Below are 19,571 nucleotides of genomic sequence, written 5' to 3' on the forward strand. Positions count from 1 at the left end.
GGACGACTGGGGGCGTGGCCGGGGCGAGGGGCGGGGCTAGGAGGCCGGGTAGGCGGGGGCAGAGAGGGGGCCAGGCGTACCTGCGCCAGCGTGTACTCGCAACTTCCTTCAAAGCTGTAGCGCTCGCCATCGAAGGTGATGAAGTGGCCGTCCCCGTAGGCCACGCAGGTGCCCAGGCAGGCCTTGCTGCTGCATTCCCACCTGCGGCTCCTGCACGTGCTGCGAGGCGAGGACAGGCGACGGCCAGGTCACGGGGGCCGCCCCGCCCCACTCTCCGGAGGGGTTAAGTGACGCGGCGAGCTCAGGCAGTCGCCGCCTGCCACCTGCCTGCCTGCGGCACTCCTGTCTCTCGGCTTCTGAAGCCCTTGGCGCCTGGAGTGCGGCGGGGCCGGAGCCCCTGGCGTCGGCTCTGACCGGCCGGCCACGGCTAGGCCTGGCCCCTGGGGCACCTTCCAAGGACGAAGGGCACACCCCAGGGCTTTCCCGGGGGCGGGGGACGGGGGGCGGGGGGGGGGCGGGGGCAATGTCAGGCCTCGGCCCTGCCCCGCCCCCTGCGGAGTAGCCCCGACCTACCAGGTGTTACAGTCGACCCTGATGGTCTCCCCGGGCTTGTAGGCGGCCTCGTTGTGCAGACAAGGACAGTCCTCCTCCGCCACGCAGCCTCCGCTCCCGTCCGACACCAGCCCCGGGGGGCAGACGCAGCCGGACACGCAGTGAGTGCTGAACTGTGGACCGGCACAGGTCAGTGCCGGTCACCCGCTGTGCCCGGGGACGCCCTCGGGCAGCGCCCTCGCCTTGCCCTCCCGGCCACTCACACAGTCCACGTCGAGCGTGTGGCAGCTCCTGAGACACTCGGCCCCGGGCGCGCCAGCGGAGACGTTGCGGCAGTCCAGGTACACCATGGGGGCCGCGCACCCTGCGGAGGAGGCGGGCCTGGGCTGGGAGGGGCCCCTCCCCCCACCCGGGGCCCGCGGAAGCCCCTCCCTCGGGGCGCTGCCCAGAGGCCGTACCTGAGCTCCTGTGCTCCGCTGCTCCCAGGCAACTCAGCTTCCCACCCACGCACGAGCTGTGAGAGACAGACGACCCACTCTGGACCCCCTGCCCACCCACCACCCCACAGACCTCACCCAGATCTCTGCCCGGCTGGGGGCACCCCTCCCCCAGCGCGGAGAGAAAACCGTCCTGTGCAATGCACACGCCCTCCCTGGGCCCTGGACCCTCAGAACCCTCTGGAGGCCAAGGGAGGGCTACCTCTTCACAGCAGGACTAAGGGGTGTGGGGGGAGGGGCAAACTTCCCTCCCCAGGGAGCACCTTTGTGTTTCAAAATCCTCTGGGAGACACCCAGACATCTTTGCGTGTGAAACAGGGTGAGGAGACCCTCGCTCTCCTGGGATGGGGCACAGTGATGTGGGGGGGGGGCATGGGCCCAGCTGGCCCCTTACCACACCACGCTGTCGTCATGCACCACCTCCCCCGGGGCCACTGCAGAGCCACGGAAGTAGCAGGGACAGGCCTCAGCGGACACGCAGGCACCCGAGTCATCCAGGAAGGTGCCCGAGGGGCAGATGCAGCCGTCCACAGGCACGAAGGTGACGCCGCAGGTGACGTCGACCTGGCTCAGAGCGCGGCAGGTGGGCTGGCAGCCGGCCACCACATAGCTGTAGTTCTGGGACTTGGGGCAGCTGCTCACATACTTGGCTGAGGGCAGGGGCAGCGCTCAAGTCAGTGGCTGGATGGCCCCCTCCAAACCGGTGTTTAAGCAACCCAAGACTCAGTTTCCCCTCTGACACCCAGGGATCGTGGGACCACAAGGTCCTTGGTTGGCCCGACCGAGGAAGCCAGAAGCTCTGGCTGAGAACATGTGGGTGGGGGGTGGCTGCCCCCAGGATCCCCAGCCCCCCTGCCCCCACCTGGTGCAGCCAGAGTGGCTCAGGGACACTCACTGCACACGCCGTCCCTCCAGCCTCTGAGCAGCACCCCCTTGGCGGCACAGGAGTGCACGTAGGAGGACAGGGCCGCACACAGACAGTCCTCGCTCTTCTGACAGTTGCACGTGTCGAACATGCAGTGCTGGGGATGGGGCCATTGGGGACCGTCAGGAACCCCAACCCACCAAGGCCCCTCCTCTTCCCGTGGATTCTTCCTGGGACCCCTGCCTGGACTGGGAGGTCCACCCCAAGGAGGCCCCTTGGCACAGATGGGTGGAAAGCGGCCCCCAGGAGGGGCACACCGCACACTAAGCGACTGCAGAGGCCCGGTCAGGGGGCAGCAAGAAGGCGTGAGACCAGGCTATGGTCAGGGTCAGGAGGGAGCGCCACAGGACAGGGCCAGGGTCGGCCGCATCCCACGTACGTCACGGGTTGTGCTGTGTGTGGGGGACACAGGTGGGGTGAAGAGGGTGCCATCTGCCCAGGCAGAGGTGGGCCTGGGCTTTCCACCTGGAGATGCTCCTGATGGTGCATTTTAGGGCTTTGAGCTTCTGGGAAAGTGGCCCATGAGCCAAGTGTTGTGAAGGATGCGTGGAAACCCTAACCCACGGGGCCTGAGAAAATGAGCTTATTGCAAACAGGGTCTTTGCAGACGTTATTAAGACGAGGTCATGGGGATGGTCCCCGATCCAGCATGACTGGTGTCCTTAAAGAGGAAATTTGGACACAGACACAGGGGAGGGGCCGAGGCCATGTGACCAGGGAGGCAGAGGTTGGGGTGACATGGCCACAAGCCCAGGGACACCTGGAGCCCCGAGAAGCTGGGAGAGGCAGGAAGGACCTTCTCTGTAGCCTTAGGAGGGAGCATGGGCCTGCCCACAGCTTGATTTGGGGCTTCTGGCTTCTAGGACCGGAACAGAATCAATATTTCTAGTTTTTGGTGAGCTGGTCCGTGGCCACAAACACCCCGACAGTGATGGTGCTAAAAGCCCCGGGCAGCCCCGGGTAGGACTGACCGACCAGCCCACCGTGCTGTGAGTGGTCCTCGAGATAGGAGACCACCAAGGGGAGGCTAAGGGGTAGGGGGCGGCTCCAGGTGGGGCAGGGGTCTCACCGAGTGGAAGGGTGCAGGGTTGAGGACAGAGTGACAGGGCGAGAAGGCTCCGGCAGGGTCGGTCAGCAGGGAGCACCAGTGCTGGGCGTAGTTCTCTGGGACAAGGGTGCGGGGGGAGGCTGGCTGGCCGGCACCCACACACCTCCTCCCCCTCACCCGCCCCCTCTGGCTGCCTGCGCTCCTGCACACAGGCCCTGGGGGGCCCCACGGCCCCCAGAGAGCTGAGCTGGGATTTGGGGCTTGCCCACCGTGCTGAGGGGGCAGGAAGGTGCTCCTCCTCGAGACAGGCTCTGAGCACTCTGGACTGCCCGATTTCACCCCAGGCCATGCACACCCGGACACCAGGGGTCCCCCAGGGCCTGGTGAGATGGGAGGTCTCGGCTCCCAGCCCAGCCCTCGTAAACGGAGGGCCCCCGGGGGGTGGGAGTACCGTTCTCCACGCTGAGGGAGCAGGGGTCCTCGAAGCTGTTCTTGACATTGGGGCAGGCGGCCTGGGTCTTCCAGGTATTGGCGAAGGCGGCGGCCGTGCCCTCCACCACGCCGCTGAGGGTCCGGAAGTCATCGGCCTGGTTCTGGTTGAAGTTCCCGCACAGGCCTGGGGGCAGGGGCCCAGGGATGGGGCATTAGCAGGGCGTCCAGCCTGGCCATCCGGGGGGGCTTGCTCCCTGGCTCCTGCTCTCCTCTAGAAACCACCACACGGCGGACCAGCCCCGAACCCCCATCCCAGGAGTGGTTCCAGAGCCATCCGTAGGTGAGCCCCGATGGGGATCAGCCGCTGTGCAAAGCCTGACCTCGTAAGGGCAACGCGGCTTGCTCTCCATCCCCCCAAGTGCCCTCCCTAGGGCCACACATCACATTCGGGGTGCCCTCGGCCGGTGCAGGAGTCTCCACTGTGCCCTGGGAGCAGCCGCCTCCCAACTTTCACCTCCTGCCAGATTCTTCCCGTCCTGCCCGCGGCCTGGAGCTGAGTCCGGGCACCAGCCCCCTCCCGGCCCGTCGGCGGAGCCTCACCGCACATCTGTCCGTGATAGGAGGGGTCCAGCCTGAGGAACACCTGCATGAGGGGCACCAGCTGAACCTGCAGCTGCAGCCCGAGGCCCGTGTGCACCAGGACAAAGAAGGACGTAGGCCTGAAGATGGTGATGTTGGCTGCCGGGGGATGGGGACGGAGTCAGAGTCTGCGTGGGGGCCAGGCCTGGCCAGACGGAGCCCCCTTGCTCCTGGGACAGCCAGGAAGCAGGGAGGGTCCCCTAGGGATGGACTGGGAGGATCCAGGCATCTGGTGGGCCCGCGCCACCGCTCCGGGACCCAGGGGTGGGCGGAGCTCCTCTGCAGGTGGTATTGGCGGTGACCACTCGTGATCCCCGAGAGGCTGCGCCCCAAGGGTGTTCGGCCCCGGTCCCCACGGTAGCCGAGGGGGGAGCATTGACATCCCACGTGCAGATGAGAAACCAACCATGGGATATTCCGGAACTGCCCCGGGCCACAGAGAACCAGCCTTGGGAGCAGACCACCTGGCTGCAGTGCGGCCCGGCTGTCCCCGACCGCGTACCTGCTGACACGGGCAGCCGCGTGTGCACGGAGTTCATGAATACCCCGCCGCTGGCCTGGATCTGGATGATCTGGTGAGAGGGAGCGGCCAGGTCAGCTGGGGGAGGAGCCTGCCCGGCCGGGGAGCACTCCCCAGGGGCCGGCCCAGCAGAGCCAGAGCCGGGAGGGGACCCCTGGCCCCTAACGTCAGACCAAGACCTCCACCCTGTCCCCACCCCCTTTCCCAGCGGGACCCTCACCCACCGTGTCCCCGCCGTTCACGCTGAGCGTCACCATTTTGAGGCAGTTCTCGTTGTCCGTCAGGCCACATTTCCGCAGCTCGGCCAGCACAGTGAAGCCGTTGCCTGCACATTTCTGACAGGGCAAGGCCCACCAGGGCGCTGGGGGTCGGCCACTCCCGAGCGCGGGCAGGGAGGGGGCTGCGTGTTCGTGTGTGGCGCCCCTGTTCCCAGGACCGTGCGTGTGGGGTGGAGGCTGGCCCCTGTGGCCACCTCCAGGCAGGCAGCTCATCTCGGGGCCCGGGAGCCCCTTGGCCCCGCGAATGTGAGCCTAGGGGCTTCCCTTTGGGGATGGGACCCCAGGAGGGGACCGGGGGGGGGGCTTCACCTACTCTGATGGCCATCACAGGACCCTTCCCAGGGGCAGGGAGGCCTGAGAGTCCCAGGACAGGCCCAGCAGGTAGGGACTGGGACCGTACCTTGGACAGGACGTAGCTGCAGTCCCCATGCACATCGTAGAGTCTCTCATCGTAGGTGGAGATGTGGGACCCTCCCTGGACGGAGCAGGTGCCAGGGCACGGAAGGTTCTGGCATTGCCACAGCCCCCCAGAGCAGGTGCTGGGAAGGGAGGCCATGAACAGAGGAAGCGTGGTGTGGGGGAGGTAGATCCCCTCCCATGCACCCCCACCAAGGGCAGGGGCAGCCAGGAGGCATACCAGGAGCTGCAGCTGGTGGTGAAGGAGGCCCCCGGGGCGTAGGTGTGGCCGCCGTGGGTGCATGGACACTGTTCTAGGGGCAGGCAGCCCGTGTGGGTGACGTCATCCAGCACCGTGCCTGCGGACAGCGGGGGGCAGGGGGTTGTGAGCGGGCTGGGTCGGGTGTTGGCAACACAGTGACTGGAGGCAGCCGGCGGGGGGGGGGGGGGTTGGGGGCAGAAGGCCTGGCTGGGGGACAGTCCCCGAGGGCCAGGAGGACCTGCCTGGGGGGCAGAAGCAGCCATCCACACAGTGGTCCTCGCAGAGCTGGGAGCGCTCCGGGTTGGAGCAGGTGTCCGCGCAGGGCGAGCCGCATTCCCGCTGCTGTGTGTTGAGGGGGCAGGTCCAGGCTGTGGGGGGAGGCAGCGCTTGGGCCCCGGAAAGCCACCCGGGCGCGGGGCAGGAGGCTGCTCCCAACCTTTCCCGTGTCGTCAACGGCACCCCGAGGTCACAGCTGAGCCGGGGAGCCCCTCGTCTTGGGAGGCTGGGCCTCCCTGCTCCTAGCTCCCACTGTCTTCTGGGTGAGGCGGCCCTCCTGTGCCCACCTGGGCTGTACCAAGGCCGGGTCCTCCCTCTGGGCCCCCCACACTCCCTTCTGTCCCCCTGCCCACCCTCTCGCTGTAGGACCCCCCAAATGACTCCACTTGCCCTGGGTCCCCAACCAGATGCCAGATGTCCTGGCCCTCGCCCCCTCCCCACCGGGACCCAGTGTGGGCGTGGGGCCTGGTGCTGGCCCCGGCCAGGGGACACTCACGGCAGAGGTCAGGGCCCCTCCAGTTCTGGGGCTGTCCCCCTGCATGGGCACACTGGCGGGAGTACTCGGCGAAGGTGGCACACGGGCAGTCCGGGCAGCGGCACAGATCCTGGGTGCAGGCGGCCACGTACACGGCAGGGTCCACCAGCGTGTTGCACTCCGAGAAGGCCGGGCCCAACAGGGTGCGGTGGCAGATGCCCTCCTGGGGAGCACAGGGGTGTGGCACCCTCCACGCTCGGTGCTTGTGGGGGGTCCAGGCCAGGGGGCCCCTTCCCCCCCTTGAGGTCCCTTTCATCTCTCCATCTGTCCGTCCACCCACCCATCCTTCTCTTTAACCACAGTGAACTTGCTGGGTGCAGGGCTCGGCTTGGCTCTGGGAGTGACCCGGGACCGTGGACTCCACCCACCCACTCAGGGCTCCAGGCCACATCTACCCATGGTGTGAGCACCCAGGAAAGGTGCAATGCAAAGAGAAGTGGGAAACAAGGGCACCTGTGTGCCCACTGATGAACCCCTTTTCTTTCCCCAGCACCCCTGCCCCTGCCCCCCAGGCGGCTGGGCCTGGGCTCCATATCCTGACTTGAGGCTCTGAGGGAGATTCTGTCGGTTTGGGCCTCCTGGAGCTTCCAGGCCACTTCTACCCGTGGAGGCCTCCCCGCTCCCACATGGGGCTTCTTCAGCTGGGCTCCTAAGTGCCCACCACGGACCGCCTATGTGTGGACACGTATTCGCATACACGGATGGGCACACGTGTAGCCCACGGCCCGCACACGTAGAACATTCGTTCAGTAGGTGGAAGCTCAGACGGTGTCTCCGAGGTGGAAGCCGTGTCCCCTGCCCCCCCAGGGCTTGGAGACCCTCCGCCCGGATGCCTCAGGGCCCAGCCCAGGAAGCCTGAGATGACCATCTTGGGAGAGCAGGGGCTGGGGGCAGGCCGGGCCCCAGAGAGGCGCTCACCCTATCCGTGCAGTTGTTGGCGGGGGAAGGTAGGGGGTCCTGGCATTGCTCTGTGGGCCCATCCAGCTTCTGGAGATTTCCAAACTGGAGAGGGGTCAGCCTGGCGTCTGTGGAGAGATGCTGGGGTCAGGGTGCTGAGGGACCGTGGGGCCAGTGCAGGGGATGGCTGCCTGGGGACCCCTGCCCGTGCCCAGGGCACCTGAAACCTCTCTGGGGCATCGCTGTCTTGAGTATTGCCCCCACCCCGATTTGCTCTCCACCCAGAGCCTGGGTAAGGCCACCCCAAGGCTGCCCCCTCCAGGCCTCCTCAGGACAAGCCAGCCCTCAGCTTCCTGCTGCCCCAGGGGGCACTCACTATGGGCATAGAACTCGTTGACGGCCCGGAGTCCGTTGAAGTCCCCACACAGACCACACGTCTGGTTGGCGTACTTGGGGTCCAGCTCCAGCTGGGGGCAGAAGAGAGGCAGCTCCAGCCTCTGGGAGGCTGTCCCCAGTTGGGGGGGGGGCGGACAGGTGGGGGCGTCCTCACCAGGGCGGCTTCCTCTCTGTTCCACAGGAAGGTTAGCACCAGCCGGACGTCAACCTTGATGTAGACACTGCTCTCCTCTACCAGGACGCCGGCGCGGCTGTAGGGCAGCTCCTCCCTGGGGTGGAAATTTCTGGTCCTCCCAGGGCCAGGGTGCGCAGCAGGGTGTGGCGCCCCCCAGCAGCCCTGAGCCCAGAACCCGCCCCAGAGGCCCGGCCCTTCCCCAGCCCAGACCAGGCTCACCGCTGCCCGTTGATGAGGATCGAGCCGTTGGAGGCCTCCAGCACCAGCCCCTGGGTCTTGAGGATGATGTGGGTGATGGTAGGCCTGGAGCCGGCCAGGCCGCGGCGGACCTGGACGTTGAAGTCCTCGTAGGCGGCCCCGCAGTGCATGGAGAGGACGTAGTTGCACAGGCCCGGGAAGCGGAAGACGTCCCCGTCGAAGGTCTTATAGTGGAAGTCGCCCCAGGTGCTGCACACCCGCCCGTTGTGCGCGGCGTTCAGGGCTGTGGGGAGAGCGTGGTGAGGCCCCGGCAGGTGCCACAGGCCTCGCCCAGCCACCCACGGGTAGCCTTTTCCGGGTTGGGGACGGGGAGCTCGGAGGGCAGCCAGGAGGGCTGAGAGCCCTGCCCCAGCATCCGGGGTCGGCCCCCACCACTGTCCACAGGGAGCGCTCCCAGCCAGGCCCAAGGCCATCCAGCTGCCCATACCACCCCGGCGTCAGCCCCCCAGAGGGGCGAGCCCCCGCCCCATCAGCAGTGGGCAGCATCCACTCACAGCTCATGGTGGGGAAGACGGTGATGGGCGGGATGATGGTCATGCTCCGAGCTGCAGAGTGAGGGCTGGGTTACACTAGAGATGTGGCCAGGCAGGGAATGGCCCGGGACACTCCTTCCCGGGACCTCTATCCTCCTCACAGGCCGGCCTAGGGCAGCAGCCGCCCTGACTCAGCCCAGGGAGCCCCAGAACTAGGGCTGTCCCCTCCCGGGCCCTCCCATCCACCCAGGACACACTGCTGGCCTGGGCTTTACTGTGTGTGTGTGTGTGTGTGTGTGTGTGTGTGTGTGCGCGCGCGCGCACGTGTCCAAGTACATGACCGTGTGTGCACGTGTGTGGGCATTTTGGCCTCTCTGCTCTGTGCCTTAGCTTTCTTTGGCCCATCCCCTCTGCAATCCCTTCTTGTGGGCAGGTGGGATCCAGGAGGGTCTCTGTGTGACATGTGGCTCCTGTAGAAAGGGGTCTGTCCCCCCTCCCCTGTCCAGATCCCCGGCCCACCCCGAGCCCAGCCCCTCGGCCTCGGCACCCAGAACCCAGGCCGCATACCGACGTCCACCCTCCAACTGTTCACAGCAGGCTCCGTGCTGCCCTGGGTCTCTGCAGGGAAAGGGGACGGGAGTCAGTGAGAAGCTGGACATTTGCCATCCCTTCCTGGGCAGGCTTCAGGGTGGTGGCCACGTGACAGGGTCTAGCCTCCCCACCACTCTACGTGGTAGCTGTCGTGGCCTCCGCAGGGATGGGCGTTCCCGCGGGGAGCTGCGTCTGGTGGCCTTGCCCTGACTCCCGCTCTCCCCATCTACGAATGCAGAGTGCTGCCTCATCTGGCCGTGACCCGGCAGCTGCTGGCTCAGGGCAGGGGAATGGAATCAGGAAAAGGCGTTGGCCCGTTGACCCTGGCCACCCTAGAAGAGGGTTCGGCCCCATCCCAGGAGTCCCCTGGAGAAGGACAAAGACCAGTTCTGTTGGGGAGAAGGACACACGCAGTCAGGGAGGCTTCTGGGCGTGACTTAGCAGAAACCCAAGACCAGAGTGAGATTCGAGCTAGAACCATCCATCATGGTGGGGGCGGGCCTGGAGGCCTGGGTCCCGGGATGGCTGCCCGGGTGGCCTGTGTGCCCACCGCCTGCAGGCAGGGCTTCCTCCGTCGGCCCGACCACGGCTACGCCCAGGTGCTCGCCCGCAGCGGCCCGGCCCCCACAGCCCCTCGCCGCCTTGGGGAGCCGCGGGGAACCCCTCCCTGGCCCCTCTGCCGGGCTCAGGCTGGGGCACCCCTCCGCACGGGCCCGGGACTGCTTCCTTCCGTCTGCCGGGGGTCTGCACACTCGGCCTAACGCTGAGCCTTGTCGGGGAGTGGGTGTCGGGCCCCCGACGTCCCCGTGTCCCTGGTGGGGCCAGCTCGGCAAGGGGTCCGGTGAGGCCACCGCCACAGCTTCCTGTTCGTCCTTCCCAGCGGGGACCTCGGACGCACGCAAGCCACGGGCACTGGCGGGGCAACGAACTTTCCTTCGGAAGGCCCCTCCCGCAGCTGCTGCCTCTGTCCACCCCTGCCCCACGGGCCGCGCCCCACAGTCAGAAACCAGGGGTTTTCCCGCAGGTGCAGCGAACCCTGCACCCCCATCCCCGTCCGGGGCCGGTTTCTACGAGAAGTGGCTCCACTCGGGGCCGGTGGCCTCGCGAGACCCGGGCTCCGTTGCCCAGCCAGGAAAATGCCCGCTGCCAACTGCCCCCCCCAACGCCGTGGCCGACAGCGCACCCTCTGACGTGAGCCCCCTCGTCTCAGACCTCTTTTGCCTGCCCCTAGTGGGATCGGCCCCCCAGAGAGGAGCGGGTGGAGGCTGAGGCGGCTCGCTGGGGAGGCCCAGTGTCCGGGCACCTGGTCTGAGGCCAGCGCCGCCCAGAGGAGCCCGGAGGAGCCGGCTGAGTAGGGGCCCCGGCTGCGCAAACCAGCAGACAGGCGCCCGAAGAGCACAGCAGGCTGGGGTACGTGGCCGCCCAGCGGGAGCTGCTGCGGGGAAGTCCCCACCTCCCAGCCCTGCTGGGAGGCGGCTTGGGGCAGGGGCTCTGGGAGACCAGCACCACCCCCCCCCCCGCCCCACCACAGATGGAGAGAGCTCGGGCCGGTGTCCACCTGCCCGGACCCCCGAGCCCGGCTGGGGCCCGGGGAGGAGGCCTTGCGGGAGCAGAGCTCAGGGCCGGGGCCGCGGTGGCCGGGGCTCCAGGCCAGCCCTGCCGGGCGTCACCCAGGCAGCCCCTGAGGCCGTATCTTTCATATTGACAGAAAGTATTAGGGCTGCGGGTGCTTCCCCCTGATGCTGAGAGCCCGGGCCTACGGCAGAGGAGAGGCAGAGGAGAGGTGGGAAGAGCCTCGCGGCAGGTGAGGTGCGAAGTGTCTGACGTGGGTCCGCGGGCTCATCGCCTGTCAGCTGTTCCAACCCTGATTTGAGGAGGGATTTCGGAGCCGCTCCAGGAACTACCCTGACGGCTGTCGCCCTCACAGGGACCTGAGAGGTGCCAGCCTTGGGCCCCTCACCCGGCCCGCACCCCCAGACCCTCTTGGTGGTTTGCCCAGGGGACCCAGCTTCTCCTGGGTGCAGACCGAGAGCCTGGGGGCCCCCCTGAGGACACACGGGGCGGGGGCCGCCCTGCCCATTTCAGGCAGGAGAAACCCCGGGCGGTGGCCTGCGGAGGCCTGTCTGCGGCAGAGAGGGAGCCGGTCTTCGGTCTTACCTGTCCTCTGCACCGAGAGCAGGGCCACAAGGGCCCAGGCCAGCGCCAGGCACCCGCTCGGGGCACCCATCCTGGGGGCTGGCACAGCGGCGGGCCGGTGGCAGAGAGGCAGAGGGCCCCGGTGCTCGCTCCCTGGGGGCCCCGGGGCTTATATAGCAAGAAGTCTTGGCCCCAAGCCCAGCTCCTGGGCAACGCAGGGCTCCGTCCTTTCCCCCGAGCCGGCCACGTGTGTTTGCTCTTGGGGAGGGGCCGAGGCAGGAAAGAGGCCTGGAGGAGGAAGGATTTGTGGCTGTGGGCTCCAGATTCACAGGACCCCTGCCCCCCCCCCCATCCCACCCCACAGCTTCTGAGAATCGGAGAGGGGCCGGCCGTCTGGGCCTCCCTGGTCCTGCCTCACTCACGCAGTGGGGAGGTGGTCAGCACACCCACACACTCAGTCCCCACGTTGAGCCCCCCGGCCCCGGAGCCTGGCTGAGGCTGAGAGGCGGGACTGAAGGGGACAAGGCCTCCGCCATCGGACAGCCTGGGGCACTGGCCCGGGGCGCTGACCGCAGGTCCCTGAGGAGTGGGGAGCGACGTGAGGCTGTCATCGCTGGGGGCCTGGGGCTCCTGCTCAGCTGGGCTGTGGTCAGCTGCACGTGGAGGGTGGGGTCCCTGGTCTGCAGAGCTTGGGGGTGGGGGAGACTCCGTGCCCAGAGAACTTGGCCATGCTCACCAGTGCCCCCTGCACGTCTCTGTCACCAAGTTCAGATTTAAGGAGAAACAGAGTGGACACCCAGGCTGGCTCTTGCCCAGCACCTGCCCTGGCATGTCTGACCCTCACCTCGCTCCTGAGGCTGGCTCGGTGACCTGAGGCGGGGTGGCACAAAGGAAGCTATTGTTCCCCAGGTCCCTGACACGCCAGGACCCTCCCCTGAGGGCAGGCTGCGCCCCGGCCGATGCGCGCACACGCCGATGTGCCCCTGGAGGGCCCCCAGCAGGGCTGATGGGACACCAGGGGCTGGTGTCTCAACCCCAGTACTGCCCCGACTGGGAGCCACGAAGGCCCCGCTCCCCAGCTGGCGCGGCTGGGCTGCAGGGGCGGGGGGGGGGGGGTCACACGATAACCTCTCCCCTGGTCGGTGAACGGCTTGCCTGGCACGCAGTCCCCTCTGACTCACACTCCAGGCGTCTTACTCTGGGCATCCTCATCCCAAGCCTGAGCGCGTCTGAGTGCCTTGCGGGGCGGCCCCCGGTGGGGAGCACAGGGCCCCTGCGGGGGGGGGGCGGCTTCCCCATTGGTTTGGGTGGTGAGCAGCGAGGTGCACCCTGTGTCCTCTGCACCTGCCTTTTCGGGGTTAATTCATAGACGCAGAGCTGCTGGGGGCAGCGGGCGAGCTGTCTTCAAAGCTCTCAACCATGTGCCCGGCCGCCACCCCTCAGCACGGCTGAGCCCCGCTGCCCGGGCTGTGCATGTCTGCAGGCTCGCCTCGGAGGTCCCGGGATCTGCTTTTCGTGTGGCTGCTGGCATCTCCAGAGCAGGGCGCACCCCCTGTACCCGCAGGGTGCAGTTTCCTGACATCAGAGCTCCTGCAGTCGGGCCTGGCATGGGGCCCGCTTGCATGCACGGCCCTGCCAACCTCCGGGGCTCCTGCAGCCTGAACCCTCGTGGCCCGACCCCCTCTGCTCCCCCGAGTCCCCCTCTCAGTCCGTGCCCTGCTGGCACATCCTCAGCCCCCCACCCCCGACTCAGCTAGCACCCTGCAGCCTTCAGAGGGCCCCCGTGAGCCCCGTGTGGGGCACACGTGAGCAACCCGGGCCACCTTGGACTCGGGACCCGAATGTAAGTTATTTAGGGCCTCAGGTTTGTCGTCTCGGAAGGAGGGCTTCATGCAGGCATGGGCCGCACCCACTGTTCACAGCTGGCACACAGTAGGCACTCGGGAATTGCACCGGACCAGCGAGGCGGAGACCTGGCTGCCGGCGTGGCCCGGATACCGCCCTGGTCCTTCCCCACGAGCACCGTCCTCTGGGCAGAGGCGGGTGGGGATTGAGACATCCCGGATGCAGTGCCTCGGAGCCCAGCCTGTTTGCTCAACCAGTTTACCTGTTCACACTTGAGAGAGCCGAGGACAGAAGACAAGGAAGGGGAGCGGGCTGCCGGGAAGGACAGGCCTCCTGGGGCTCGGGAGGGCTCCCCCAGGGGCCACGCCAGGAGCCTGTCCATCCTCGGGCTCGCAGGGCCTCTCCCCGCCCACGGACCCCACGGGGCTATGCGGAACCCAGAGGCCGACTGCCCCAGCCCGGCCCCGCAGCCTGGTGCACGTCACTCAAGGGCTTGGTGGGCACACAGGGGTGTGTGAGCTCACCCCTCCCCAACCGCCCACAGTGCAGACCGAGGACGAGGGCCCCAGGACGCATCAAGCCTCAGGCATTTACTGAGTCTGGTGGTGTGCCCGGCTCCAGCCGGGGCACCGAGGAGGAGGGTCCAGGAGGATCGGGGCATGGCCCTGGGGAGTCACAGGCATGGTTGGTTCTAGGTCTGCTCAGAGCCCGCCCTGGATTGGCCTGGGAGTGGGGCCTTTTACACCTGCTGCCTCCTGGTCCCCAGACCTCTCTGTGTGGCCACAACGGATGGGAACCGTGGGGGTCCCGGCAGCCCTGGTCTACACCCCATAGCTAAGGGGCCCAGTGCTGTGACTAACAGGCTAGAACCTGACAGCCCTAGGCTGGGTGATCCAGGTGGGGAGCGGGCCCAGGCCGGGAAGCACCCCAGACCCCACACGTGGGTGACAAGCCACTCTCTCCTGGGCCTTGGGATGGCTGGGCCTTGTCCCTGCTCCCAGTGCACTCAGGGTATTTCCAGCGAGACTCAGGGTGTCAGCCTGCTCCAGAAAGAGCAGGTGGAGGACGCGTTGGGCCACCACGGCCCCCCAGACCTCCAGCTTGTCCGTCGACAGACATTACCGAGCACCCCGGCCCCGGGCTGGGCATTTGGGATACAGAGAGGTGGCCGTGACCGCCCAGCTGGTGACTGGTTGCTGGTCAGGAGGGCAAGTCACAGCATTAGGGGTGGGGGGTGGCTGTGGGGGATGGGCATCCTGGTCCCTGGAGCCACCCCCACTGTGAGAAGGACCATGCCCATTCCTCCCACCCTGCCTTGGGGGGAGACTACGAGCCCTCAACCTCTCCTCTTGCTTTTTCCTGGTCTTCACAGAGATCGCTTTCCTTGCCCGTGTCCTCCCTCCCTCCCTCCCTCCCTCCTTCCTTCCTTCCTTTCTTCTAGCAAATTCTGAGCCCCAAGGTGGTACTGCCCTGGGCACTGGGGATTCCACTGGGACAAAAAGAACAGCACACAGGACCATGTGGGGCAGTAATAGGGGCCTTGGAGGGGCCCAGAGAGAGTGACAGCTCTGTGTGGGGCGGGGCGCAGCCGTCCCCACCCCCCCTCCATCACCTTTGGTCTTTCCTGTAAGAGACTCTGTCCGTCACGCAACTCCCACCCCACGCCACCGCCCCGGCCCCTGGCGCCCGCTGTCTGCTCTCCGTCTTGGATGTGGCGATTCAGGGCCAAGCGAGTGCAATCTGCACCATTTATCCTTCTGGGTCTGGCTCGTTTGCTGAGCTTCGTGTCTGCAAGGCTCCGCGTGCTGGCAGGTGTCAGAATCCCCTACCTTTTTAAAGCCCCGTAACATCCCACCGTTTGAATACGTCGTGTTTAGCTTTGCGCAGTGGCAGTATCGTAGCCAATGAGGTTTATCCGAGGCGCGATTATTGCTAATTGAATACGTCGCGTTTTCTTACGCGGTCACCTGTGGATGGACGTGGGGCTACCTTCTGACTGCCGTGAGCGCGGGTCGAGTCCTTGCTTCCGGCTCCTTTGGGGGAGAGCCTGGGAGCGGCCTTGCGAGTCACATCATCATTCTGTGTTTAACTCTGTAAGGAATCGCCAAACTACGAAATAACTACAGCCTTCCACTCTCCCCACCAACAGTGCACAAGGAGGGCTCTCTCCTGGGGTGCAGACTGCCGACAAGGGGTCAGGGGGCTCCGTGGGGGCTCTCCCACGATGGCACGGCCCCCCTTCCTGCGGGCCCCACCCGCACGACCCAGCCACCTGCTGACACCGTCACCTCTTGGGGTTGGGACTTCAACACGTGGACTTGGGGGGCGCACGTGCAGACCGCAGGAAGCTCGAACAGGTTTTCGGTGGAGTTCTCAGAGTTTTCTATGGGTACGATCATGTCATCTGTGACCAGGGATAGTTTGTCTTTTCCCCTTTCAATCCAGGCCCCTTGTGTTTCTCTTTCTTGCCTGGTGGCCCTGGCCAGAGCCTCCGGGGTTCTGCTGAGCGGGAGTGGTAAGGGCCGGCATCTCTGCCCCCGATCCGAGAGGCAAAGCTCTCGTCTTTCACCACCGGGAAGGACGTGAGCCAGGCGCTTGCCGTATGTCCCCTTTACCGTGACACAGTTGTCGTCTAATCCTGCGTGGTTGAGCATGTTTATTCTGAAAGGGTCTTGAATTCTGGCAAATTCTTTTTCTGCATCAATCGAGATGATCGTGTGCCCCCCCCATTCCATGAATGGGGTGACTGGCTGATTTGTGGAAGCCGGACGGTTCTTGCATCCAGGGAATAAACCCCACCTGGTCATAGTGTCTAACTCTCTAATACGCGTCTCAGTTGCTTTGCTAGTGTTTTGTTGAGGATCGTTTGCACCAGTATTCGTGACAGACACCAGCCTGTGTTGTTTTCCTTCCTTTCTTTTTCTGTCTTTGTCTGGCTTTGGTGTCAGGGGAACGATGGCCTCGCGGTGACGTCCGAGCTGTCCCCCCTCTGCAGTTTTCCGGAAGAGTCTGAGAGGTATTGGTGTTGGTTCTTCTGTAAGCACCTGGCGGCCTCCCCAGTGAGGCCTTCTTGTCCTGAGACTTTCTTGGCGGGGAGGGGCGCGATTACTGACTCACGCTCCCCGCTGACCACAGGTCCCCGTATTTTATGGGTCGGTTTTGTAGATCGTGCGTTTCTAGGACTTTGTCCTTCTCTTCCAGTTTATCCAATGCGACCAAAATTGCTCATGGCATTCTTTACGATCGCATTTGTGTCTGTGAAATCAATAGTAACGCCCCTTCCACGTTCGGTTTTAGCCATTCGCGGCTTCCCGCTTGTTCTCCGTCCACCCAGCTCGCGGTCTCTGCTGGTCTTTTCAGACCGGACTTTTGGTTTCGTTGGTTTTCTCCGCTGCCTCTGCCTCATTTATCCCTGCTCGAACGGTTATCGCTGCCTTCCCTCCGCGAGCTCCCTCCTGATTCTGGGGCCGTGAGGTGTGCGCTCAGTAGTGGACCTGGGGTCTTCCCCGTCCGGCGTCACACCTGGGCACGTCCCCCTTGGCGCCCCCTCGCCGAGACTCACAGTCTGGCCTGTTGTGTTTCCGTGTTCATTGATCTCCCCGTGCCCCCTGATCTCTCCTTTCACCCGCTGGTTGCTTGAGACCGTGTTAACGTGCACGTATTTGTGAACGTTACACTTTTCTCCCATTACCGGTCTGTAGCTTAGCCCCTTTGTAGTCGGGAAAAAAGAGCCCGCATGACTGTAATATTTTTGAATGTATTAAAACCTGTTTGGAGCATCAGGTACAGTTTAGGCGGGAGGACGTTCTGTGTGAACTGGGGGCACACGTATCTTCGGCCCTAGCGAGTGTCCGCGTGTGGGGCAGGGGGTTCATGGTGGGTGCCAGTTCCGTTTCCTTCTTAGCCCTCCGCCTGGCTCTTCTGCCGTCCCGGGAGCGCAGGGCGGGAGCCTCCGACTGTCACCTGGGCCTCTCCGCCTCTCTGCGCGTGGTTGCGTCCGTGAGGTTTGGTTTGCAATTGGCAGCATTTTCTCGCTGAATTGACTCTTTACCCATAATACCCTTCTCCGACTCTTCTAACCGTTTGGAATTTAAAGTCTAGTTTATGAGGTGCTGATGCGGCCGCCCTAGCTCTCTCCTGGTTACCATTTGCACGGAAGATATTTTTCTAAGCTTTTCACATGTAGCCTGTCTGTAACCTTAGCTCTAACGCAAGTGTCTTACAGACAGCGTGTAGTTGGGTTGTGGTTCTTATTCACTTTTATTTTTGTTTTGTTTTATTTGATTTTTAAGTAATCTCTACACCCAACGTGGGGCTTGAACTCAGGACCCCGAGATCAAGACCTGTGTGCTTTACCGACTGGCCCAGCCAGGTGCCCTTGGATTGTGTTTTTCTTTCTTTGTTTTTTTTTTTAATTTATTTATTTGTTAATTTACATCCAAAATAGTTAGCATATAGTGCAACAATGATTTCAGGAGTAGGTTCCTTAGTGCCTCTCCCCCCTTTAGCCCGTCCCCCCTCCCACAACCCTTCCCATAACCCTCAGTTTGTTCTCCATATTTATGAGTCTCTTCTGTTTTGCCCCCTCCCTGTTTTTATATTATTTTTGCTTCCTTTCACTTATGTTCATCTGTTTTGTCTCTTAAAGTCCTCATATGAGTGAAGTCATATGATATTTGTCTTTCTCGGCCTAATTTCGTTTAGCATAATACCGTCTAGTTCCATCCACGTAGTTGCAAATAGCAAGATTTCATTCTTTTTGATTGCCGAGTAATACTCCCTTGTATGTATATACATCTTCTTTATCCATTCATCCGTCGATGGACATTTAGGCTCTTTCCATACTTAGGCTATTGTTGATAGCACTGCTATAAACATGGGGGTGCCTGTGTCCCTTCGAAACAGCACACCTGTATCCCTTGGGTAAATACCTAGTAGTGAAATCGCTGGGTCGTAGGGTAGTTCTATTTTTAGTTTTTTGAGGAGCCTCCATGCTGTTTTCCAGAGTGGCTGCACCAGCTTGCATTCCTAATTATTTAATTTTTTTAATGTTTATTTGTCTTTGAGAGAAAGGGAGAGAGAGAGACGGAGAGGGAGGGAGAGAGAGAGGCAGAGAGAGAGAGAGAGAGAAGGAGACACAGAATCGGAAGCAGGCTCCAGGCTCCGAGCTGTCAGCACAGAGCCCGACGCAGGGCTCGAACCCACAAACTGTGAGTTTGTGACCTGAGCCAAAGTCAGATGCTTCACCAACGGAGCCACCAGGTGCCCCTGGCGGGGGTTTCATGAATCAACCCTGATTAAATCAACCTGTGCACGTGTGCAGTGAGTACTGACAACGACAGACTTTCCTCCACCGGCTTACTGTTCGCCTCCTGTGCGGCTTCTGGTTCTTTGTTCCCCCCGTGACTGCCTTCTTTTGTGCTTCGTTGGTCTTCGGTAGTGATGGCTTTTGATTCCCTTCTCATTTCCTTTGGTGTCTATTCCATGGGCGTCTTTGTGCTGCTCGTGGGGCCACCCAACACCCCAGGCTTCCGTAGCCCACGTGGGCCTGCTGCCGACCGAGCTTCCGGTATACACACTCCTTGTGCTGCTGTGGTGACAAGTCGCGGCTGCTACCGTGGACGCCCAGCGACACGGATTTGTGGTTTTCATGCGTTTGTCTTTTAAATCCCGTGGAAAATTAAAAGTGGAGGGGCAAACAGAAATTATAGTAACATTGACTTCTGTATTTGCCCACATGCTTAGCTGTACGGGAGACCTTCACTCCCTCGTACAGCTTTGATTTACCGTCTAGTGTCCCTCACTGCAGCCCGAGGGGCTCCTTTCCGTACTCCTTGTAAAGCAGGTCTTGTAATAAGGCTCTCCCTCAGCTTCTGTTTCTCTGGAAATGTCTTAATCTCTCCCTCGTTTTCGAAGGACAGCAGCTCTCCCAGAGAGAATTCGTGGCTGGCTGCTGTTTCTTCCAGGACTTTCACATCTACCATCCACTCCCTTCTGTCTCCTGAGATTTCTGGTGGGAAGTCAGCCGACAGTCTCTCGGTGGAGAGAACATGCACGTGCCAAGATGCTTCTGTCCGGTCCTTCCAGGGTCATCTCTCCGTCTCTCAGCGGTCTGATTACGATGCGTGTCGGGGTCGATCTCTCGGAGTTGATCCTACTTGGAGATTGTCATGCTTCTTGGAAGTTTTCACTTTTATTCCTTCCAACATTTCTGCCCCTTTCTCTTCTCTCCTGGGTCACTCACCGTGCGTATGTCAGCCCAGGGCCCCTCCTGCACGCGCACTTCTCACTCTTTCCTTCTAGCAAATTCCTCACTTCAGTTGTTGTACGTTTCAGCTCCAGAATTCCTGTCTGGTTTCTTAATAACGGTTTTTATCTCTTTGTCGACATTCTCATTCTGGGTGCGCATCGGTTTCCTGATTGCCTTTTGTTTCCCATCT

The 19,571-nt window shown here is 63.4% G+C and overlaps 2 protein-coding genes and 1 non-coding gene across 4 annotated transcripts in view; 2 read left to right on the forward strand and 1 right to left on the reverse strand.

Moving 5' to 3' along the window:
• The window catches only part of MUC5B (mucin 5B, oligomeric mucus/gel-forming), a 36,798-nt gene extending 25,361 nt beyond the window's left edge, over window positions 1–11,437 (reverse strand). Inside the window, exons 1-22 of the mRNA XM_045039739.1 lie at window positions 11,308–11,437; window positions 9,127–9,177; window positions 8,581–8,631; window positions 8,048–8,309; window positions 7,808–7,922; window positions 7,634–7,724; window positions 7,279–7,385; window positions 6,322–6,523; window positions 5,792–5,917; window positions 5,529–5,646; window positions 5,292–5,430; window positions 4,838–4,948; window positions 4,596–4,665; window positions 4,055–4,192; window positions 3,474–3,638; window positions 3,044–3,138; window positions 1,945–2,071; window positions 1,444–1,699; window positions 1,011–1,066; window positions 816–916; window positions 574–725; window positions 81–219 (exon numbers count right to left, since the gene is read on the reverse strand). Coding sequence (XP_044895674.1) covers window positions 81–219; window positions 574–725; window positions 816–916; window positions 1,011–1,066; window positions 1,444–1,699; window positions 1,945–2,071; window positions 3,044–3,138; window positions 3,474–3,638; window positions 4,055–4,192; window positions 4,596–4,665; window positions 4,838–4,948; window positions 5,292–5,430; window positions 5,529–5,646; window positions 5,792–5,917; window positions 6,322–6,523; window positions 7,279–7,385; window positions 7,634–7,724; window positions 7,808–7,922; window positions 8,048–8,309; window positions 8,581–8,631; window positions 9,127–9,177; window positions 11,308–11,377 — 2,742 coding nt within the window. The 5' untranslated portion in view covers window positions 11,378–11,437. The remainder of the gene's footprint in view (window positions 1–80; window positions 220–573; window positions 726–815; window positions 917–1,010; window positions 1,067–1,443; window positions 1,700–1,944; window positions 2,072–3,043; window positions 3,139–3,473; window positions 3,639–4,054; window positions 4,193–4,595; window positions 4,666–4,837; window positions 4,949–5,291; window positions 5,431–5,528; window positions 5,647–5,791; window positions 5,918–6,321; window positions 6,524–7,278; window positions 7,386–7,633; window positions 7,725–7,807; window positions 7,923–8,047; window positions 8,310–8,580; window positions 8,632–9,126; window positions 9,178–11,307) is intronic.
• LOC109492311 (collagen alpha-1(I) chain-like) overlaps window positions 1–19,571 on the forward strand; it is a 48,257-nt gene that overhangs the window by 26,714 nt on the left and 1,972 nt on the right. Inside the window, exons 4-6 of one of the 2 annotated variants that reach the window (XR_006586759.1) lie at window positions 616–3,794; window positions 3,979–4,668; window positions 6,851–8,272. Coding sequence is in view for 1 of the 2 variants with exons in the window: in XM_023239760.2 (XP_023095528.2) it covers window positions 9,637–10,341; window positions 10,859–10,954 (801 nt within the window). In the remaining variant the exon portion in view is untranslated. Of the gene's footprint in view, window positions 1–615; window positions 3,795–3,978; window positions 4,669–6,850; window positions 8,273–8,302; window positions 10,342–10,858; window positions 10,955–19,571 lie in introns of those variants that run through there. The other variant, XM_023239760.2, reaches the window with a different exon arrangement.
• LOC111556884 lies at window positions 15,007–15,142 on the forward strand. Its single transcript, XR_002736592.2, has one exon. It is a non-coding gene; the product is annotated as a U4 spliceosomal RNA (small nuclear RNA).

The sequence above is a fragment of the Felis catus genome, chromosome D1 (assembly GCF_018350175.1).
Source record: "Felis catus isolate Fca126 chromosome D1, F.catus_Fca126_mat1.0, whole genome shotgun sequence".
Classification (NCBI taxonomy): Eukaryota; Metazoa; Chordata; class Mammalia; order Carnivora; family Felidae; genus Felis; species Felis catus.